At 38.5% G+C, this 19360-nt stretch overlaps 1 protein-coding gene across 11 annotated transcripts in view; it reads right to left on the bottom strand.

Moving 5' to 3' along the window:
• Positions 1 to 19360, bottom strand: part of LOC123572192 (argininosuccinate lyase-like) — a 40252-nt gene that overhangs the window by 7475 nt on the left and 13417 nt on the right. For 9 of the 11 annotated variants that reach the window (XR_012432382.1, XR_012432380.1, XR_012432379.1 and 6 more), the window contains 2 exons: positions 6798 to 7854; positions 5343 to 5964 (listed from right to left, as the gene is read on the bottom strand). The exons of 1 other annotated variant lie outside the window; for it this stretch is intronic. Coding sequence is in view for 1 of the 10 variants with exons in the window: in XM_074034929.1 (XP_073891030.1) it covers positions 7807 to 7854 (48 nt within the window). In the remaining 9 variants the exon portion in view is untranslated. Of the gene's footprint in view, positions 1 to 5342; positions 7855 to 19360 lie in introns of those variants that run through there. One more of the 11 variants, XM_074034929.1, reaches the window with a different exon arrangement.

The raw sequence follows: 19360 nt of genomic DNA on the forward strand, positions 1-19360 counted from the left end.
GCAGAAGCAGGCAGATTGCTTGAGCCTCATTGGAGACCAGAGTGGGGAACATGGAGAAACCTGTCTCTACAAGAAATACAAAATTAGTCAGGCATGGTGGCACACACCTGTAGTCCCAGCTACTGCTGAGGCTGAGGCAGGTGGATCAATTGAGTCCAGGAGGTCGAGACTGCAGTGAGCTGTGATCACACCACTGCACTCCATCCTGGGCAACAGAGCAAGATCTTGTCCACACACACACACAAAAAAAGTGTAAAATTGTTTCATTTACATTACTTTTTCTAATTATTTTTGAAGCTATTATAAATCAAATGTATATATTTTATTTTCATTGTTGGTTGCTTTAAGTATAATTTTTTATGTGTATCTTGTATCTTCTGACACTGATTAACTTATTAATTCTAGTGGTATTTTAGTGAAACTCTTACACGTTTTTATATAACGGATTATGTCATTTGCAATTAAGACAGTTCTAGAAGTTGATACGGTTAAGGAGGCTGAGTAGTCAGGACCCCAGCAGAGCCTGTGAGCAGGTCGTACTGAAGGAAGGGGCCCAGGTGATGGAACTTTCAAGTAACCTCATGTCCTTGGTGACAGACCCACCAGAACTTCAAACTCTGGTAACCAGAAGCCCTTATTCTAGACACAGCCCTGTATCAAGCTAATTTCATGGAGACGCTCAAGAGCAAGATGTTCTCCTGCTATATCCTGACTTCCTGAGGCTCTCATCTGTGGAAGGCTTGAAGTGAGGGCGTCACTTGACAGGGGGCACCCATAGGTAACACAGGGCAGCTCAGGGCAGACTCATCCAGGCCAGACCTCGCCTAAGATCCCACCTGGGCAACCCCACATTCCTGCCCATCACCATGTGTTAGGGGAGCCAGAGATGAGGCTTCCCTCCCTGGACAGGAGCAGGCTGTCAGGTGTTGGGAATCTGATGGGTCTACCAAGATCACATTCCAGGTCATGGCTGGCAGGATAAGAAGTGAGTGTTGGGGAACAAGTTTGTCCACTCAGATGCTAACCCCAAGACTTCACACTGTAATCTGGTTTTCTCTCTGACTGGAAGTCTATGCAGATGCTCTTATGTGTCTGATCTAGGGAGCAGAATTTTTAATTGGGCTTTCTCCCTGCAGAAATAGCCAGGCAGGTTACTGACACCTTTTGGCCCAGCTGCTGGGCACTCTCCTTGCACAGCTTCACGCAGATCAGTAAAAATAAGTAATAGGTTCAACCACTCCATCTCCTTGGACAAAGGGCAGGAGCACCATGCCACCACCCATGGCCAGCACTGCTGTGGGGCGACAGTAGGAACAGAGGGGTCATCTCAGACAGGAATCCAAGAAAATCAGGGCAGGCCCAGGACCCAGACTCAAATATGGAAACTCCATTGCCTCTGCCTCAGTGCTTTCACACCTAAGTGACCCACAGTTCCCGCCCAAAAGAACTGGACCTTCATTCGTCTCCAACAGAAATTTGGTTTGCTGCTAAGTTCTTGCTCACATAGTTGTAGTAAGAGGAGAGAAATAGTTTTGTCTTGTTTACACTAGGCCATGAGTGCCTTTTTGTGTTGCTACCTACATAGTTGTTTTTTTTTCTTTTTTTTTTGAGACAGAGGTCTCACTCTGTCACCCAGGTTGGAGTGCAGTGGCCAGATCTCTGCTCACTGCAACCTCTGCCTCCCAGGTTCCAGCAATTCTACTGCCTCAGCCTCCCAGGCAGCTGAGATTGCAGGCAGGTGCCACCACACCCAACTAATTTTTGTATTTTTAGGAGAGACAGGGTTTCACCATGTTAGCCAGGCTGGTCCTGACTCTTGACTTCAGGTGATCTGCCTGCCTCAGCCTTCCAAAGTGCTAGGATTACAAGCATGAAACACAATGCCCAGCCTATTTATATTGTTTTAAACACCCACCCCATGTATTTCCTGTAGCAGGCAACCCCCCTGCCCTGCCAGAACTTTAAGATTTAAAAGTCCACACTCTAGTATGCTTTTTACACAAAAAGGGAGCCAAAAGGGGGAGGAAGGATGGTTAAGCTGCTCTATGTATTGGTTATCCCACAGAACTCATTCCTGTAGCCCCATCAGGGCTGGAGCTGCAACCTCACATGGCTTCATAATATTCCATAAAGGAGGCCATTTCCCTCAGCAGTTCAGCCTTGCAATGCAGGTGGAGCCTGGACATGATGATCTTCTGTTTCAATTTCGGCCACTCTTCAGGAAACATCCTATATGTGCCCCAGTAGTCTGTAACCATCTGCTACAGCGTCCATACACACCACTGCAGACTGAAGGACTTTAACAGCAGAAACTTAGTTTTCCACAATTCTGGAGAATAGAAATCCAACAAGCTGTTAGCTGGGATGGTTTCTCTGCGAACTCTCTTCTTGGCTTGTAGATAGCTGACTTCTATCTCTGCGTCCTTACTGCCTCTTCTAATAAGGACTCCAGTCATATTGGATTTGGGTCCACTCCAATAAACTCAAAACTAGTGACATTCTGAGGCACTGAGTGTGAGAACGTGAACTTTGGGGAGGGGACACCACTCAGCCCACTGGACATATTATTCCCTTGTAGATGACAAACTCCCAGGAGATTACTCGGTGGAAGGATATGCACATGTAAAATTGTAATAGCTATAGACCGATCACTTTCCAAAAGGGCTTTGGAAGGTACACTGCCACCAGCAATGTCTGAATGTAGCTGCTTCCCTGAATCTAGATTCTCCCGGATGTTCACTTTCTTTTAATTTGTTGCCAATCTGGTATCCATGTGGCAAATAAAATCATGTTGATTTCCAGTTTTCCGACCCAAATTTTTGAGTCATCTTTGAATTGCTTCATACATATGTGTTTTCCCTGAGTCATCTGCTTCGATTCTTGGCCCTTTAAATGGGCTTTCTCCCATCCTGGACTCTCCCAGCATATGCCCCCTTGTCATGTCTGGAATTGCAGTTGTTTGGCAAAGTTCCTTTTAATGTTAAAAAACTGTATTGCTAAAGTCAAAAAAGTATTCCTAGGCTGTCTTGCCCTGTGCACTGTTTCTAAAATAAAAAATGAGGCTTCTTGAGGCCATTTCCATCCACGTGAGGAGCAGACAGAGTCTCCAGAAGCTTGAGGGAAATTTCTTGCAGGCCTCACTGTTTACAGTTCTCAGTTCTGACCCATGTGCTGTTGAACCTGTGTTTTCCCAACTCTATAAGAACGACGTTTTTTGAGGACTCTCTGGGATAATTCTCTTTGTACAAGCTGTTAATATAGGTGGGTGCTGGTGCTCCACAGAGGACAAAGTATCATGAAGATGCCTTGACAGTGTTAATGGCTTAACACCGCCACATAAAACTTTCTTGTCTTTGTTTCTTTGATTTTCAGATGGGGTTTCACTCTTGTCACCCAGGCTGGAGGGCAATGGTGCGATCTTGGCTCACTGCAACCTCTACCTCCTGGGTTCAAGTGATTCTCCTGCCTCAGCCTCCTGAGTAGCTGGGATCACAGGTGCCTGCCACCACACCTGGCTAATTTTTTGTATTATTAGTAGAGGCAGGGTTTCACCGTGTTGATCAGGCTGGTCTTGATCTCTTGACCTCAGGTGATCCACACACATTGGACTCCCAAAGTGCTGGTATTACAAGCATGAGCCACTGCACCTGGCCCACATAAAACTTTGGAAGCCTAGAACCTTCTTCACCACAGACACCTGTGTCCTCCACATGTACAAGTCTCTGAAAAATAGGACCTTCTTGGTATAAGCCGCAGCCCCCAAACGGCCAGTGGTTCACAGTGCTGTCATTGACCATATGCCTCTTCTTGTTCCCCTCCATATAAAAATAAGTCTACCCGAAACCTTGAGAATAATCCAGATACTCCCAGCCAGGTACAAGGGAGAAGCTAAATGAGCCTCTGGTACTAGACTTCCAGGTTGAGCCATATTCTCCTTTACCACCTTCCTGGGCTCCTACCAGGACCTCACCACCAATGCACAGTTCCCAGGCCAGCTATTTAGTAGGTGTCTGTCTCCTCCAAGAAACAGTGGTGACTCTGCAAGCTACCAGGTGGGTATTAAGGATATAACTGCAGTTCTCTGAGCCTGTCTATGCCTCTGAAAAGCGGAAAGATGAACCTCAGAGTTATTATAGGGACTAAACGGCGTAAGACACAGTAAGCAGATGCCTGGTGCCTGGCTCCGTACAAAGACTACTTAGGATGCTCTGGTTGCTTATATATATATATATATATATATATATTTTTTTTTTTTTTTCTTTCCTGTCTTTTTGCCCAAGAAGTCCTCTGCCTCATTGGTCTGTGTCCCTCAACATTTGGAAAATGCACATAAAAAGCAAAGCTGTTTTTGCATTGGTAAACCACATTTGAGATTCTTTCTAGCTGGATTTTGTCCTTGACACAGAAAGACAAACTTTCTAGGATGCTGAAAGAGGATTCCCTACCCAACTCAGCTATCTGAGGAGGTTCTTGTTGAGGTTTGTTTATTAAAGACATATACTTTCAGCACAATGTGTAAAGTCAGTTTTCTAGATGCCTGGCATAATTCAGTGAACAAAGATGACAGTCCCTGGGCCTCTCATGTTTACTGCTAATTATGGAGCTTCTATTACACAGCGAGCACTGCCCTGTGTATGTTCATTTATGTGCCAAAACAACCTCATGGTGTAGGAAGCCTCCTATTGTTTACACAAACAAATTGGCTCAATAAACTTGATTATGTCAATTACAAAAAGAACAATCACAAAAGAAAAAGTGGCTTAAATGGAGTTCTCCAATGAAAAGAAAAAGAATGAATGTAACTTAAAAACACTCGCTGTAGAAACACTAACGTCTAAAAGTTATTTTCTGAGCACTATTAAATTTCATAATTCTTACAATCACAGAGGACATCATATAAAGAATACTACATGAACCTTGGAATGAGAAAATTATATACTAGGTCCAGCATAAGAAACAGGCAAGAAAAACACAAAGGATTTCCAAAGAGATTCTGAGCCAAGGGGCCATAAGATTTTAGATAAATGAATTCAATACAAAGCAGAGAAAACAGATTTGTTTTCAGAATCTTTGAGGTTTTGACCTGCCTAGTAAATTATCAACACTTTTAAAATTTATCTGTATTGATCTGATGTTTTTCTTCTCAAAATAGGTACACACTTACACACAAACATAACTACATTCACCACAAATCTCTTACACCTGAAGTTTATCTATAAAGTGATATATTTGTATATGTAAACCCATGTAAATCAAAACTAAAAATCTGTGTTTTGCAGACTACAGTGGGCACACTCAGAAAAAATAAAGAATAAAATTTTAAAATAATCAGAATTCAGAAATATGTGAATATATTTTATTATAGTCTTATGTAAACTTTATTGTAACCATCATAATGATCCTATAGTTACAAAAACAAGAAAAAAATAAAAATATTACCTCTGGTAACAATATTCCACTGAGAGGAGGGATTACAAAAGATGTCATTGTACTATGCTACCCTCCACTATGCTATCCAATAGTATATTGTGACCATCAGTTACCTACAACATGGGATAAGGTGGGATAGGTTAATGTTGGTGGTAAGATGCATTTCATTCAATGGAAAATAGTCTTAAGACATTAAAAACAACTTTGTTCCATTAAAATAAATTAAGTTCAAATAATATGTCGAAAAGCATTTTAAACTCCACAGTATTTCATTATTTTTATGTGTAACTAGTAAAACAATTCACTTCTAAGATTCAAAATGTTTCTCTTCTCCTACAATGCATAATCGTATTATCCTGAACAACTACCTCACAAATCACTTACTACACTGTTATAAAGGGCCTCTCCGCCTAGATTTTCTTCATGCGTCTTATATTCAAGTGTCCTTAGTGTTCCACGGAAAAGTGTATTAATGGTGCAGATGTCTCCGAGCTCTGATGCAGAAACCATTAACCACGTGCTTTCACATGAGCACTAGAAATGACAATATAACATCAAGAAATTTGTGAGTTTACTTGACATAAATATTTGCTTTTCAAAGTAATTGTAATTATTCCAATCCCCAAAAGTATAATTTGAATGTAATTTATAACTGTCCAAAGAGAAAATCAATCTCCTTCTCCATTTAAACTTACATACAAGTAAGCAACCTATTTTAAATTATTATCTATAATCAACACTGATTAGAGCAATGTCTCAAATTCTTACTGCCTTGGTGCTTTCTACTGTCAATCTATAACGTTTACTTAGGGTTGGTTTCTAATGTATTTTTCACAGTTCCTAAATCTGTATAATATATTCTAGTAGAAACTCTCCAGTGTTTTCTAAGGTATATGTATGGAACAGAAGTTTTTCCACATTTATTACATCCATAGGGTTTCTCCCCAGTATAACGTTTAAGGAACTCCTGGGGAGTTTCCGTTCAGTATAAATTTTCCAGTGTACAATACAATCTGTGGTATAAGTAAGGTATTGTGCCTTTCTTTATATTTGCAGTGCTTTCCCCTTCACCAAAATAATCTCATGCACATTAAGGGTTCTATTTTGTGAAAGATCCTTCAACAGTCATTACATTAATACCACTTTTATTTAGGATGAAATCATTGCTGTAGATTGTGATGTCAGCATTCATTAATGGTTTTGCCACATTTTTTACCTTGGTAGGGTTTCTCTCCAGAATGAATTCACTTACAGTAAAAGTTGAGCACAAATTAAAACTATTGCTACATTCCCTACAATTGTAGGGGTTCTCTATCATGTGAATTATCTTATATTCAGTAAGGACTGAGCATTGGTCAAAGACTTACCCCATTCTTTACAATTCTAGGGGTTCTCTCCAGTATGAATTCTCTTACGTTTAGTAAGGTTTGAGAACCAGTTAAAGGCTTTGCCACATTTTTCACATTTATAGCGTTGCTCTCCAGTATGAATTATCTTGTGTCCAATAAGATGTGAGCTCTGGTTAAAGGCTTTGCCACATTCTTCATATCTGTAGCATTTCTCTCCAGTATGAATTCTTTTATGTTTAATAAGGATTGAGCCATGCATAAAAGCTTTTCCACATTCTTCACCATTGTAGGGTTTTCTTCCAGTATGAATTCTCTTATGTCCAATAAGATGTGAGCTCTGGTTAAAGGTTTTGCCACATTCTTCACCATTGTAGCATTTCTCTACAGTATGAATCCTCTTGTTTTTAGTCATGATTGAGCCATGCATAAAAGCTTTTCCACATTCTTCACAATTGTAGTGTTTCTCTTCAGTATGAATTCCCTTACATTGAGAAAAGTATGAGAACCAGCTAAAAGTTCTGCCGTATTCTTCACATGCGTAGGGTTTCCTTCAGTATGAGTTGCCTTGTGTCCAGTGAGATGTAAGCCCTGGGTGAAGGCTTTGCCACATTCTTCACATGTGTAAGGTTTCTCTCCAGTATGAATTCTTTTATGTCCAATAAGGTGTGAGCACTGATTAAAGGCTTTGCCACATTCTTCACATTTGTAGGGTTTCCCTACAGTATGAATTATCTTATTTTGAGTAAGGTTTGAGAACCAGTTAACGGCTTTGCCACATTCCTCACATTTGTATGGTTTCTCTCCTGTATGAAAAGTCTCTTAAGGATTGAGCACCAGTTAAAAGCTTTGCTACATTCATCGCATTGGAAGATTTTGCTAAGAGTAGTTGATAAATATTGGTTAAGTCCATTATAACTTTTTTTCTGTCCCTTACACTCACCCACACTTGTCCAGTCTTTTCTTAAGTTTAAATTTTCAGTGCCATAGCTTTCATATCTTCTCAGTATCACTTTTGGGAATAAATGTTTTATGCTTTGCTCAGGCAAAAGGTCTGGAGTAAAATGAGAGGATACAGCTAAAAGAAATAAAAATGAATTGTACCACTGATTAGACTCAGGAGAATACACTTTACAAATACAAAATATAAAATTATACCAAGCACAATAAGATGGCATAATACCACATGCCCAAATTCCTTAATAGACATGCAAACTTAACAAAAATATATTGACCAAAATGCCTTTGTAAGAGTTCTAAAAACCAGTTAAGAGATTGCAGTGCCATAGATGAGAATGATGCTAAGAGCCACATAAAAGACAATGGAACATTTGTTACATTTACCCACCTCCTCCCCAATACAGAATAATGCCTTTAGGTGTAAACTCTCAACTCCTGGCTTCTCTCTAAAAAGCAAAAAAAAAAAAAAATAGTGGCACATGGGTCCATACTTCCGGCTTTGTGGGGTCTTTCCAAAGACTGGTTTCTGTTTACAGGGACACAGAGTGCTGAAAGAAATGGTGCTATACTTTGAATGACAGGGTAGTGTCTGTGAGAGAAAAGGTAAATGATTTTAAAGCAGCAGAGAGACTGTAGGACCACAGAGAAACAGCCGTGTACCAACTAATTACAGGCTCTGAAGCAGAAACATGGGCAAATCCACAGAACCCAATAAAGGAAACACAAATCTAGGGAAGAGACATCTTAAGAACAGGTTTGAGAAATTCTCAATATCTATCCTGGTAAACTGGTGTCAGACACTGCAGGAAAGAAAGCCACTTTATACAGACTGTGATAGGTGGTGATTTATTTATTTATTTATTTATTTTTGAGATGGAGTCTGGCTCATTTCTCAACCAAATGTTAGAATGTATACAAAGTATCAGACTAAGATGGCCCAATCAAAGAAACAAGTATGCAGAAATCAACCGTAAAGAAATTAAGCTGTATAAATTATCTGAAAAAATCAACACAACCATCTCAATTATGCTCAGTGTTTAACATGGGAACACAGACAACTAAGTGTAACTAGAAAAATAAGAATATCAACAAAATGACAAAAAGAAACAAGTTTTAGAGAAGACATACAAAAAATGACTGAGAAATTATCTAATGTAAGAAAAAAATATTAAAAACTGAAGCTCAACAAACTCCAACTGGGATAAAGAGACACATAACAAGACACTATAATATGAGCAAAGTTTTGAAAGTCACAGAAAAGAATCTTGAATGCAGAAAGACAAAAGAGATGAATCACCTATATGCATGCTCCTGCAAGATTATCAGTGAATTTTTGAACAAAAACCCTGCAGAAGAGAGTTGAGTTACATATTCCAAGTGCTGAAGTAAAAAAAAAAAAAAACTTTTAGCAAAACTGTCCTACAAAATTTTTTAAAATAAAGATTTTCCAAGATAACTAAATGCTGAGAAAGTACACCAGCAATATAACTGTCCTACAAGAAATGCAAAAAGAAGTCTTTCCCATTCAAAATTTAATAGAAAACAAACCAAATCATATAAAAATACACGACTCTCTGGGAAAGATATGCACGTACACAAAAGTAAAACTTTGTAGTATTATGATAATTAGGCAGAAAACAATTGTGCTTTAAAATCTGAAAGACATCATGAAAATTAAAACACCCATTAATATATGATATACTTAGTGACATTGTAAGTTAAGGGCAGATGTAATGAGCAAGCATTTTTGTATGCAACTGAGGGCAAGTTGTTACCAGTTTAAAACATACAGTTGTAACTTTAAGAGATTTTTATGTAATTTACATGGGAACCATAAAGAAAATGCAGCTACACAACAGAAAATAAAAGAACAAAGCATGTCACTACAAATATCAACAAGACACAAAGGAATACAAAGTGAATAGGGACAAAATAGGTACAACAGTCAAATAAAACAATAAAATGGTAATTGTAAGTCATTTCCTTTCAGAAAAGTATTAAAATACGCATGGACTAAACTTCCCAATCAAAAGGCAAATATTACATAAAGGGATTTTTTTTTTTTAATTTAGAAAACAAAATCCACCTATGTCATGTCTCCAAGAGACTCACCTCAGATCTAATGATGAAAATAGACTGAAAGTGGCAGGATGGAAAAGACATTCCATGCAAACGTTAACCAAATGAGAGGTGGAGAATTATATTAAGTCAAAAGCTGTCATATTTTGTAATATATAGTTTAAGTCAAAACACACGAGACAAAAAAGGATATTATATCATAATAAAATGGGTAATTCACTGGGGACCTACTTTTATCTCCTATCAGGTTTTCCAAAAATATAAAGCATTTGAACAACCAACCTACATGAAGACCTGAGCGAAAAAGGAAGGAATTGAACCTCCACAGACTGTTTCAAGCCAATCCCACAACCTCTATGACTTTCTCAATAACCTATTAGTAAAGTTATTTCATAACTTTGTCAAAGTTAAGTTGTAGGTTAAGCCCTATATATCTTAATGGCCCATCCAATTCAATTAGGTCTTCAAGACGCTTCATTCCCTATTACAGAAGAACTACTTACCTTCCATGATCACACTCTTATAATTATTTTCCTAATTAGCTCCCTGGTTCTATACATTATTTCTCTAATACTCACAACAAAATTGATTCATACTAGCACCATAGATGCCTAAGAAATAGAGACTGTCTGAACTATCTTGCCTATCATCAATCTTAATTGCCCTCCCATCCCTACACAGCCTGTATATAACAGATGAAATCAATAACCCTTCTCTCACTGTTAAAACAACTGGACATCAATGGTATTGAAGCTACGAGTATACAGATTATGAAGAATTAAGCTTCAATTCTTATATACTTCCAACAGCCAACTTAAAACCAGATGAACTTCAACTCCTCGAATTCAATAACCAAACAATCCTCTCAATAGAAACTCCCATCCGCATGTTAATCTCCGAAGATGTCCTGCACTCATGAACTATTCCCTCATTAGGGTTCAAAGCAGATGCAATACCTGGACACTTAAACCAATTTGCCTTAACCGCTATACGACCAGGCCTCTACTATGGACAATGCTCAGAAATTTGTGGATCTAACCACAGTTTTTATACCTGTTGTTCTAGAATTAGTCCCATTAAAAACGTTCAAAACTCGGTCTATATCCACACTATAATCTCACTGTAAAGCTACCCCAGCGTTAACCTTTTCAGTTAAAGGCCGAGAGAAATCACACTTCTGTACAGTGAATGCCTCAACTAGGTACTTTCCACATGATCTATTATTATTATATCAACAATCATAACTTTATTCTCCATTATTCAATTAAAACTATCAAAGTTCATTTGTCATACACCCCCACACCAAAAATAATTAAAACACAAAAATGTAACAATGCTTGAGAACTAAAATGAATGAAAATCTGTTCACCTCATTTACTGCCCTGATAATCCTAGGTTTACACACAGCAGCACTAATCATCTTGTTTCTCACCACACTCCTTCCAACCTCCAACTATCTAATCAATAACCAATTGATTTCTATTCAACAATGACTAGTTCAACTTGTTCTAAAACAAGTAATAATTACACATAATATTAAAGGACGAACCTGATCCCTTATACTAATATCCCTAATTCTCTTTATTACCTTAATCAATCTCCTTGGGCTTCTACCCCACTCATTTACACCAACTACCCAACTATCAATAAACCTAGGTATAGCAATCCCCTTATGAGCAGGCACAGTAATCACAGGCTTCTACTTTAAAACTAAAAACTCCTTAGCTCACTTCCTACCATCAGGCACACCCAGACCACTTGTCCCTATACTAGTAATCATCGGAACCATTATTCTACTTATTTAACCAATGGCACTAGCTATACGTTTAACAGTCAACATTACAGCCAGTCACACATACACTTAATTGGAGGAGCTGCACTAGTATCAACTATTAACCTTCCCACAGCTTCAGTCACCCTTATTATTCTAATTCTATCTTCACTGTGGCCCTTATCCAAGCTTATGTCTTTATGCTATTAGTAAGCCTTTATTTATATGACAACACATAATGACCCACCAAACACACACCTATCATTTAATCAAACCCAGTCCTTGGCCTTAACAGGGCCTCTCTCAGCTCTCCTAATAACATCCAGCCTAGCTATACGATTTCACTTTAACTCTATTACTCTTTTAACCTTAGGCCTACTAACCAATACACTGACTATATATCAATGGTGATGTGACACTATCTGAGAAAGTACATTTCAAAGTCACCATACAATTGTTCAAAAAGGCCTCCGATATGGAATAGTCCTATTTGTTATCTCAGAAGCATTGTTCTTTGCTGGGTTCTTCTGGCATTCTACCATTCTAGTCTAGCCCCTACTCCAGAATTAGAAGGACACTGACCCCCAACAGGCATTTCTCCCGTCGACCCTCTGGAAGTACCTCTCCTGAATACATCTGTATTACTTGAATCAGGGGTTTCAATTACTTGAGCCCATCACAGCCTAACAGAAAATAATCGAAAACAAATAATTCAAGCATTACTTACCACAATTACCTTAGATTTACTTCACCCTCCTACAAGTCTCAGAATACTTTGAGGCTCCCTTTGCTATTTCTGATGGAATTTATGGCTCAACATTCTTTATAGCTACAAGCTTTCACGGACTTCATGTCATTATTGGATCAACATTCCTCACTATCTGTCTCCTCTGCCAATTAAAATACCACTTTACATCTAGCCATCAAGTTGGCTTTGAAGCCGCTGCCTGATACTGACACTCTGTAGATGTAGTATGACTATTCTTGTATATTTCTATTTACTGATGAGGATCTTACTCTTTTAATATAAACAGTACCATTGACTTCCAATCAATTAGTTTTGACATCTGAAAAAGAGTAATTAACCTAATACTAGCCCTAGTAATCAACACCCTATCAGCCCTATCACTAACAGTTATTACATTTTGGCTCCCACAATTTAATATTTATATAGAAAAATCCAGCCCCTACGAACGTAGATTTGACCCACCCGCATTCCTTTCTCCGTAAAATTTGTTCTAGTAGCCATCACATTCCTATTTGACTTAGAAATTGCCCTACTACTACTCTTGCCATGAGCCCTTCAAACAAGCAACCTGACACTAATAATCAGCACAGCCCTTATACTAGTCATCATTTTAGTCCTAGGGTTAACTTATGAATGAGTTCAAAAAGGATTAGATTGAACTGAATTGGTAGATAGTTTAAGCCAAAATAAATGATTTCGACTCATTAGATTATGAGATTACACTTAGAAGGAATATTATTATGATTATTCATCACAAATACCCTTATAACCTTAAATATCCATTTCACCCTAGCATTCATAATACCTATTACCCTCCTAGTATTTGCTGCCTGTGAAGCCGCAGTGGGCTTTGCCTTACCAGTTTCAATCTCCAACACGTATGGCCTAGACTATGTATATAACCTAAATTTACTTCAATGCTAAAAATTATTATTCCAACAATTATACTGCTACCAATAACATGACTCTCTAAAAACTCTACAATCTGAATCAATAAGACTATTCACAGCCTAATCATCAGCTTCATTGCCCTATTATTTTTTAATCAATTCAATGACAATCTATTCAACTTCTCATTAACCTTCTCTTCTGATCGCTGACATCACCCCTTCTAATCTTAACAGCCTGACTACTACCTCTTACAATTATAGCAAGCCAGTACCACCTCTCCAACGAGTCACCCCCATGGAAAAAGCTCTATATTTCCTTATTGATTTCCCTACAATTTTTTAAAATTATGGCATTCACAGCCAGACAACTAATTATATTTTATATTCTCTTTGAAGCTACACTTATCCCTACCTTAATTATCATCATCCTCTGGGGTAACCAACCAGAATGCCTCAATGCAAGTTCATATTTCTTATTTTATACACTAGTGGGATCTCTCCCCCTACTTATTATACTTATTTATACTCAAAATGCCCTCAGTTTACTGAACATAATAATATTTAATACCCAAGAACTATTAATTTCCTGATCCAATAACCTTACATGATTAGCATGTATTATGGATTGTATAGTAAAATTATCCCTATATGGACTTCACCTATGACTTCCTAAAGCCCACGCAGAAGTTCCTATTGCCAGCACAATAGTACTTGTAGCGGTTCTCCTAAAACTAGGCAGCTATGGCATAATACGCTTACCCTTATCCTCAGCACCCAACAGAATATACAGCCTACCCCTTCCTCATGTTATCCTTATGAGGTATAGTTATGATAAGCTCTATTTCTCTATGACAAACTGATCTAAAATCACTTATTGCATATTCCTCCATAAGCCATGTAGCACTTGTTATTATGGCTATTCTCATTCAAACTCCCTGAAGCTTTACCGGTGCAATTACCCTCATAATTGCCAATGGACTTCCTTTGTCCTTACTATTCTGCCTAGCAAATTCAAACTACAAGTGAATCCATAGCCGAATCATATTACTCTCTCGAGGGCTTCAAACACTACTCCCACTAATCGCTCCCACATAACTCCCACAAATTGCTACAATTTGATGACTTGTAGCAAATCTTACTGACTTTGCCTTAGGCCCTAACATTAATCTAATAGGAGAACTCTTTGTAATAGTGGCTTCATTCTCCTGATCAAACATCACCATTATGTTTATAGGACTTAATATATTAATCACAGGCCTTTATTCCCTACACATGCTTATCACAACACAACGAGGAACACTTACATATTACATTAACAGTATTAAACTTCCTTTACATGAGAAAATATACTAATACTTACACACCTTGCACCTATTCTATTATCCCTAAACCTTAAGATTATTATAGGTTTTATACCCTGTAAAGATACTTTAATCAAAACATTAGATTGTGGGTCTACTGATAGAAGTCTGCAACTTCTTATTTACTGAGAAATTATGCAAGAACTGCTAACTCCTGGCCCCATGCCTAACAACATGGCGTTCTCAAGTTTTAGAGGATAAGAGCTATCCACAGGTCTTAGGAACCAAAAATACTGGTGCAACTCCAAATAAAAGTAATAATCATGTATTTTTCCATTACTATAACCTTAATCTCCTTAACCTTACCAATTATTACTATCTTAATCAACCCTCACAAGAACTTGTACCCATATTACGTGAAAATATCTATCTCATGCACCTTCACCATTAGCCTCATTCCCACAATGTTTGTGTATATAGACCCAGAAGCCATCATCTCAAACTGACATCCAGTAACAATCCAAACCCTCAAACTCTCATTAAGCTTCAAACTAGGCTACTTCTCCATAATATTTATCTCAGTAGCACTATTTGTCACCTGATCTATTAGAGAATTCTCAATATGATACATAAAATCAGATCCTAACATCAATTTTTCAAATATTTACTTATTTTCCTCACCAAAATATTAATTCTAGTTATCGCCAACAATCTTTTTCAACTTTTTATTGGATGCGAAGGCATAGGAATTAGTCTTTTTTACTAACTGGCTGATGACAGAGCTGAGCAGATGCTAATACAGCAGCCCTCCAAGCGATTCTGCATAACCGCATTGGCGATATTGGCTTCATTTTAGCTATAGCATGATTTCTCTCCTCCAATATATGAGAACCTCAACAAGCATTTATCCTAAATCCTACCCCCGATCTTCTTCCATTAATTGGCCTTCTCTTAGCAGCAGCAGGAAAATCAGCTCAATTTGGCCTCCATCCCTGACTTCCTTTGACCATGGAAGGCCCACCCCCAGTCTCAGCTCTACTCCACTGTAGCACTATAGCTGTAGCAGGAGTTTTCCTGCTTATCCGCTTCTACTCCTTAATAGAAAATAGTATATTAATCCAAACCCTTACCCTGTGTTTAGGGGCTATTACCACCTTATTTACAGCAATCTGTGCTCTAACACAAAATGGTATCAACAAAATCGTAGCATTCCCCATCTCAAGTCAACTAGGCCTTATAATAGTTACAACTGGCATGAATCAACCACACCTGGCATTCCTACACATCTACACCCACACCTTTTTTAAACCTATATTATTTATATGTTCAGGATCCATCATCCATAACCTCAATGATGAACAAGATATCCGAAAAATAGGAGGACTATTTAAGACTTTACCCCTTACTTCCTCCTCCCTTATTATTGGCAGCCTGGCATTTACAGGTATGCCTTTCCTCACAGGATTTTACTCTAAAGATCTCATTATCAAAACCACAAACACATCATATACCAATGCCTGAGCCCTCTCTACTACTCTTATTGCCGCCTCCCTAACAAGTGTCTATAGTATCCAAATTATTTTCCTTGCTTTAATAGGACAACCCCATTTCCCAACCCTAATCAGCATTGATGTAAATAACTCTTCCCTAATAAACCCAATTAAATGCCTTACAGTCAGCAGTATCTTCACTGATTTTCTCATTACCAAGAGCATAATCCCTACTTCATCCCCTGCAAACAACAATACCACCTCCCCTAAAACTCACAGCCCAAGGGGTAACCATCCTAGGACTCTTACTGGCAATGGAACTTAGTTTTATAACTAATAATCTTAAGATAAAATATCCATTACAAACATTCAGCTTCTCCAATATATTATGATTCTACTCAATCACAGTTCACCACACAACCCCTCACTCAAACCTATCTACAAGCCAAAACCTGCCAGCACTTCTGCTAGACCTAATTTGACTAGAAAAGTCCTTACCAAAGACAATTTCACAGACCCAAATCACAGCCTCCATTACCATAACTACTCAAAGAGGCCTAATTACATTTTATTTCCTCTCTTTTTTTATTCCATCCTTTCTAACTTTGCTCTTAATTATCTATTACCCTGAGTAATTTCAATTGCAACATAAATACTAACAAACAATGTTCAACCAGCAACTACCACCAATCAACATCCATAATTATATAAAGCACCCGCACCCGCAGAATCCTCATGAATCAGCCCTGGGCCCTCACCCTCAAAGATTATTCAACTTCCTACACTCACAAAATTAACTATGATCACCACCCCATCATACTCACTATTCATCAAAGTAACACCAACTCTATTAGTAGCCCCAATAATAAAGTTTCTAAAACTTCAATACTTGATCCTCATTACTCAGGGTATTCCTCAATAGCCATTGCCACAGTATAACCAAAAACAACCATCATCCCCCCCAAATAAATCAAAAAGACTATTAATCCCATAAAAGCCCCACCATGGTTCAACACAATAACACAACCTACAGCAGCACTAAGAATGAACCCTAAGCCCCCATAAATAGGAGAAGGTTTAGAAAAAACCCACAAATCCCATAACAAAAGAACACTTAGTAAGAAAAAAGCCTATGTCACTATCCCACATGGATTATAGCCATGACTGATATGAAAAGCCATCATTGTACTTCAACTATAAGAACACTAATGACCATTATATGTAAAACAAGCCCACTAATAAAAATCATTAATTACTCATTCATTGATCTCCCCACACCATCTAATATCTCTATATGATGAAACTTCGGCTCACTTCTTGGTACCTGCTTAATCCTCCAGATCATCACAGCGTTATTTCTGGCCATACACTACACACCCGATACCTCAATTGCTTTCTCTTCTGTTGCCCATATTAACCAAAATGTGGACTACAGCTGAAGAGTCCGCTATTTTCACACTAACAGCTCTTCAACATTCTTCGTCTGCCTCTTCCTACACGTTGGTGGAGGCTTATATTATGGGTTATTCATATATTTAGAAACCAGAAATATTGGCATTATCCTCCTACTCACAACCACAGCAACAGCATTTATAGGCTATGTGCTTCCATGAGGCCAAATATCATTCTGAGGCGCTACAGTAATCACAAACCTATCAGCCATCCTATATACTGGAACTGACCTTGTCCAATGAATCGGAGGTGGATTTTCAGTTGACAAAGCCCCTCTTACACAATTCTTCACCTTCCATTTCATCTTACCTTTCATCATCATAGCCCTAACAATTCTCCACCTTTTATTCCTACACGAAACAGGGTCTAATAACCCTTCAGAAATTCCATCACATTCCAACAAAATCACCTTCCACCCTTACTATACAACCAAAGCTATTCTAGGTTTAATTTTTCTCCTCCTCCTTTTAATAATTCTAGTATTGTTTCTCACCTGACCTCCTGAGTGACACAGATAATTACACCTTAGTCAACCCCCTAAATACCCTGCCCCACATTAAACCAGAGTGATACTTTTTATTTGCATACACAATCTTACGGTCCATCCCCAATAAACTAGGAGGTGTACTGGCCCTTCTATTATCCACTCTCCTTCTAGCAGTTATTCCTGCACTCTACACATCCAAACAACAAAGCATAATATTCTGCCCATTAAGGCAATATCTGTTCTGAATCTCAGTCACCGACCTACTCACACTCACATGGATCGGAGGACAGCCAAGAACATCCTTTCATTACCATCGGACAGACAGCATCTATGAGATATTTCTCTATTATTCTTGTTCTCATACCACTCACTGCCCTAATCAAGAATAAACTACTTGAATGAAACTGCCCTTGTAGTATAATCCAATACGCCAGTCCTGTAAACCAGAAATGGAGAGTCCCTCCCCAGGGCAACTCAGAGAAAAAGCATTCCCACTTCACCATCAACACCCAAAGCTGAGATTCTAATTAAACTATTCTCTGTATTCTTTTCAGCACCCATTTTAATTTCTATGTAAGTACTGACCATCAGCACTAATACATTAATACTTTTATGTACTTTGTGCATTACTGCTAGTCCCCATGAATATATAGTACTGCTAATGCTTGATTGTGCACAGTACATTCACAGATTAGATGACATTACAAGCTTGCTCCACATGCATATAAGCAAGTGTTCACAATTTCTTAACTATCATACATAATACTACACTTACACACAGAACTAGTTCTACATGGATATCGACCAGTACTCAAAATTCTTAATATTACATAGTACATTCATTTGTTCATTGGACATAGCATATTTCAGTCAAAACCACCCTCGCCAACATGGATATCTCCTACCAAATTTTGGTCTCTTAATCTACCAACCTCTGAGAAATCATCATCCCACTCGGGCGTGTTACCCTCCTCGCTCTGGGCTCGGAATACTTGCGGGTGACTGTACTGAAACTATACCTGGCATCTGGTTCTTACCTCAGGGTCATAAAACTAAGATCGTCCACATGTTCCCCTTAAATAAGATACCTCGATGGACTAGTGACTATCACCCTATTAACCAGTCACGGGAGCACTGTCATGCAACTGGCATGTTTAACTTTTGGGGATGCTATCACTCACCATCGCAGAAGGTCTGGTCCCCTTGCCATCGGCTGTAGTTGTACTTGGATTTGATTTCCACCAAACCAATTGTAGAAGTCGCACCTACTCCCTCAGGTAATCCACTCGACTCGGCCTCCCAAAGTGCTGGGATTACAGGCGTTAGCCGCCGTGTCCAGTACTTTTTTTTTAATTGAAAAAAAGATTTTTTTGGCCAGGCACAGTGGTCACACCTGTAATCCTAAC

The sequence above is a fragment of the Macaca fascicularis genome, chromosome 3, assembly GCF_037993035.2.
Source record: "Macaca fascicularis isolate 582-1 chromosome 3, T2T-MFA8v1.1".
Classification (NCBI taxonomy): domain Eukaryota; kingdom Metazoa; phylum Chordata; class Mammalia; order Primates; family Cercopithecidae; genus Macaca; species Macaca fascicularis.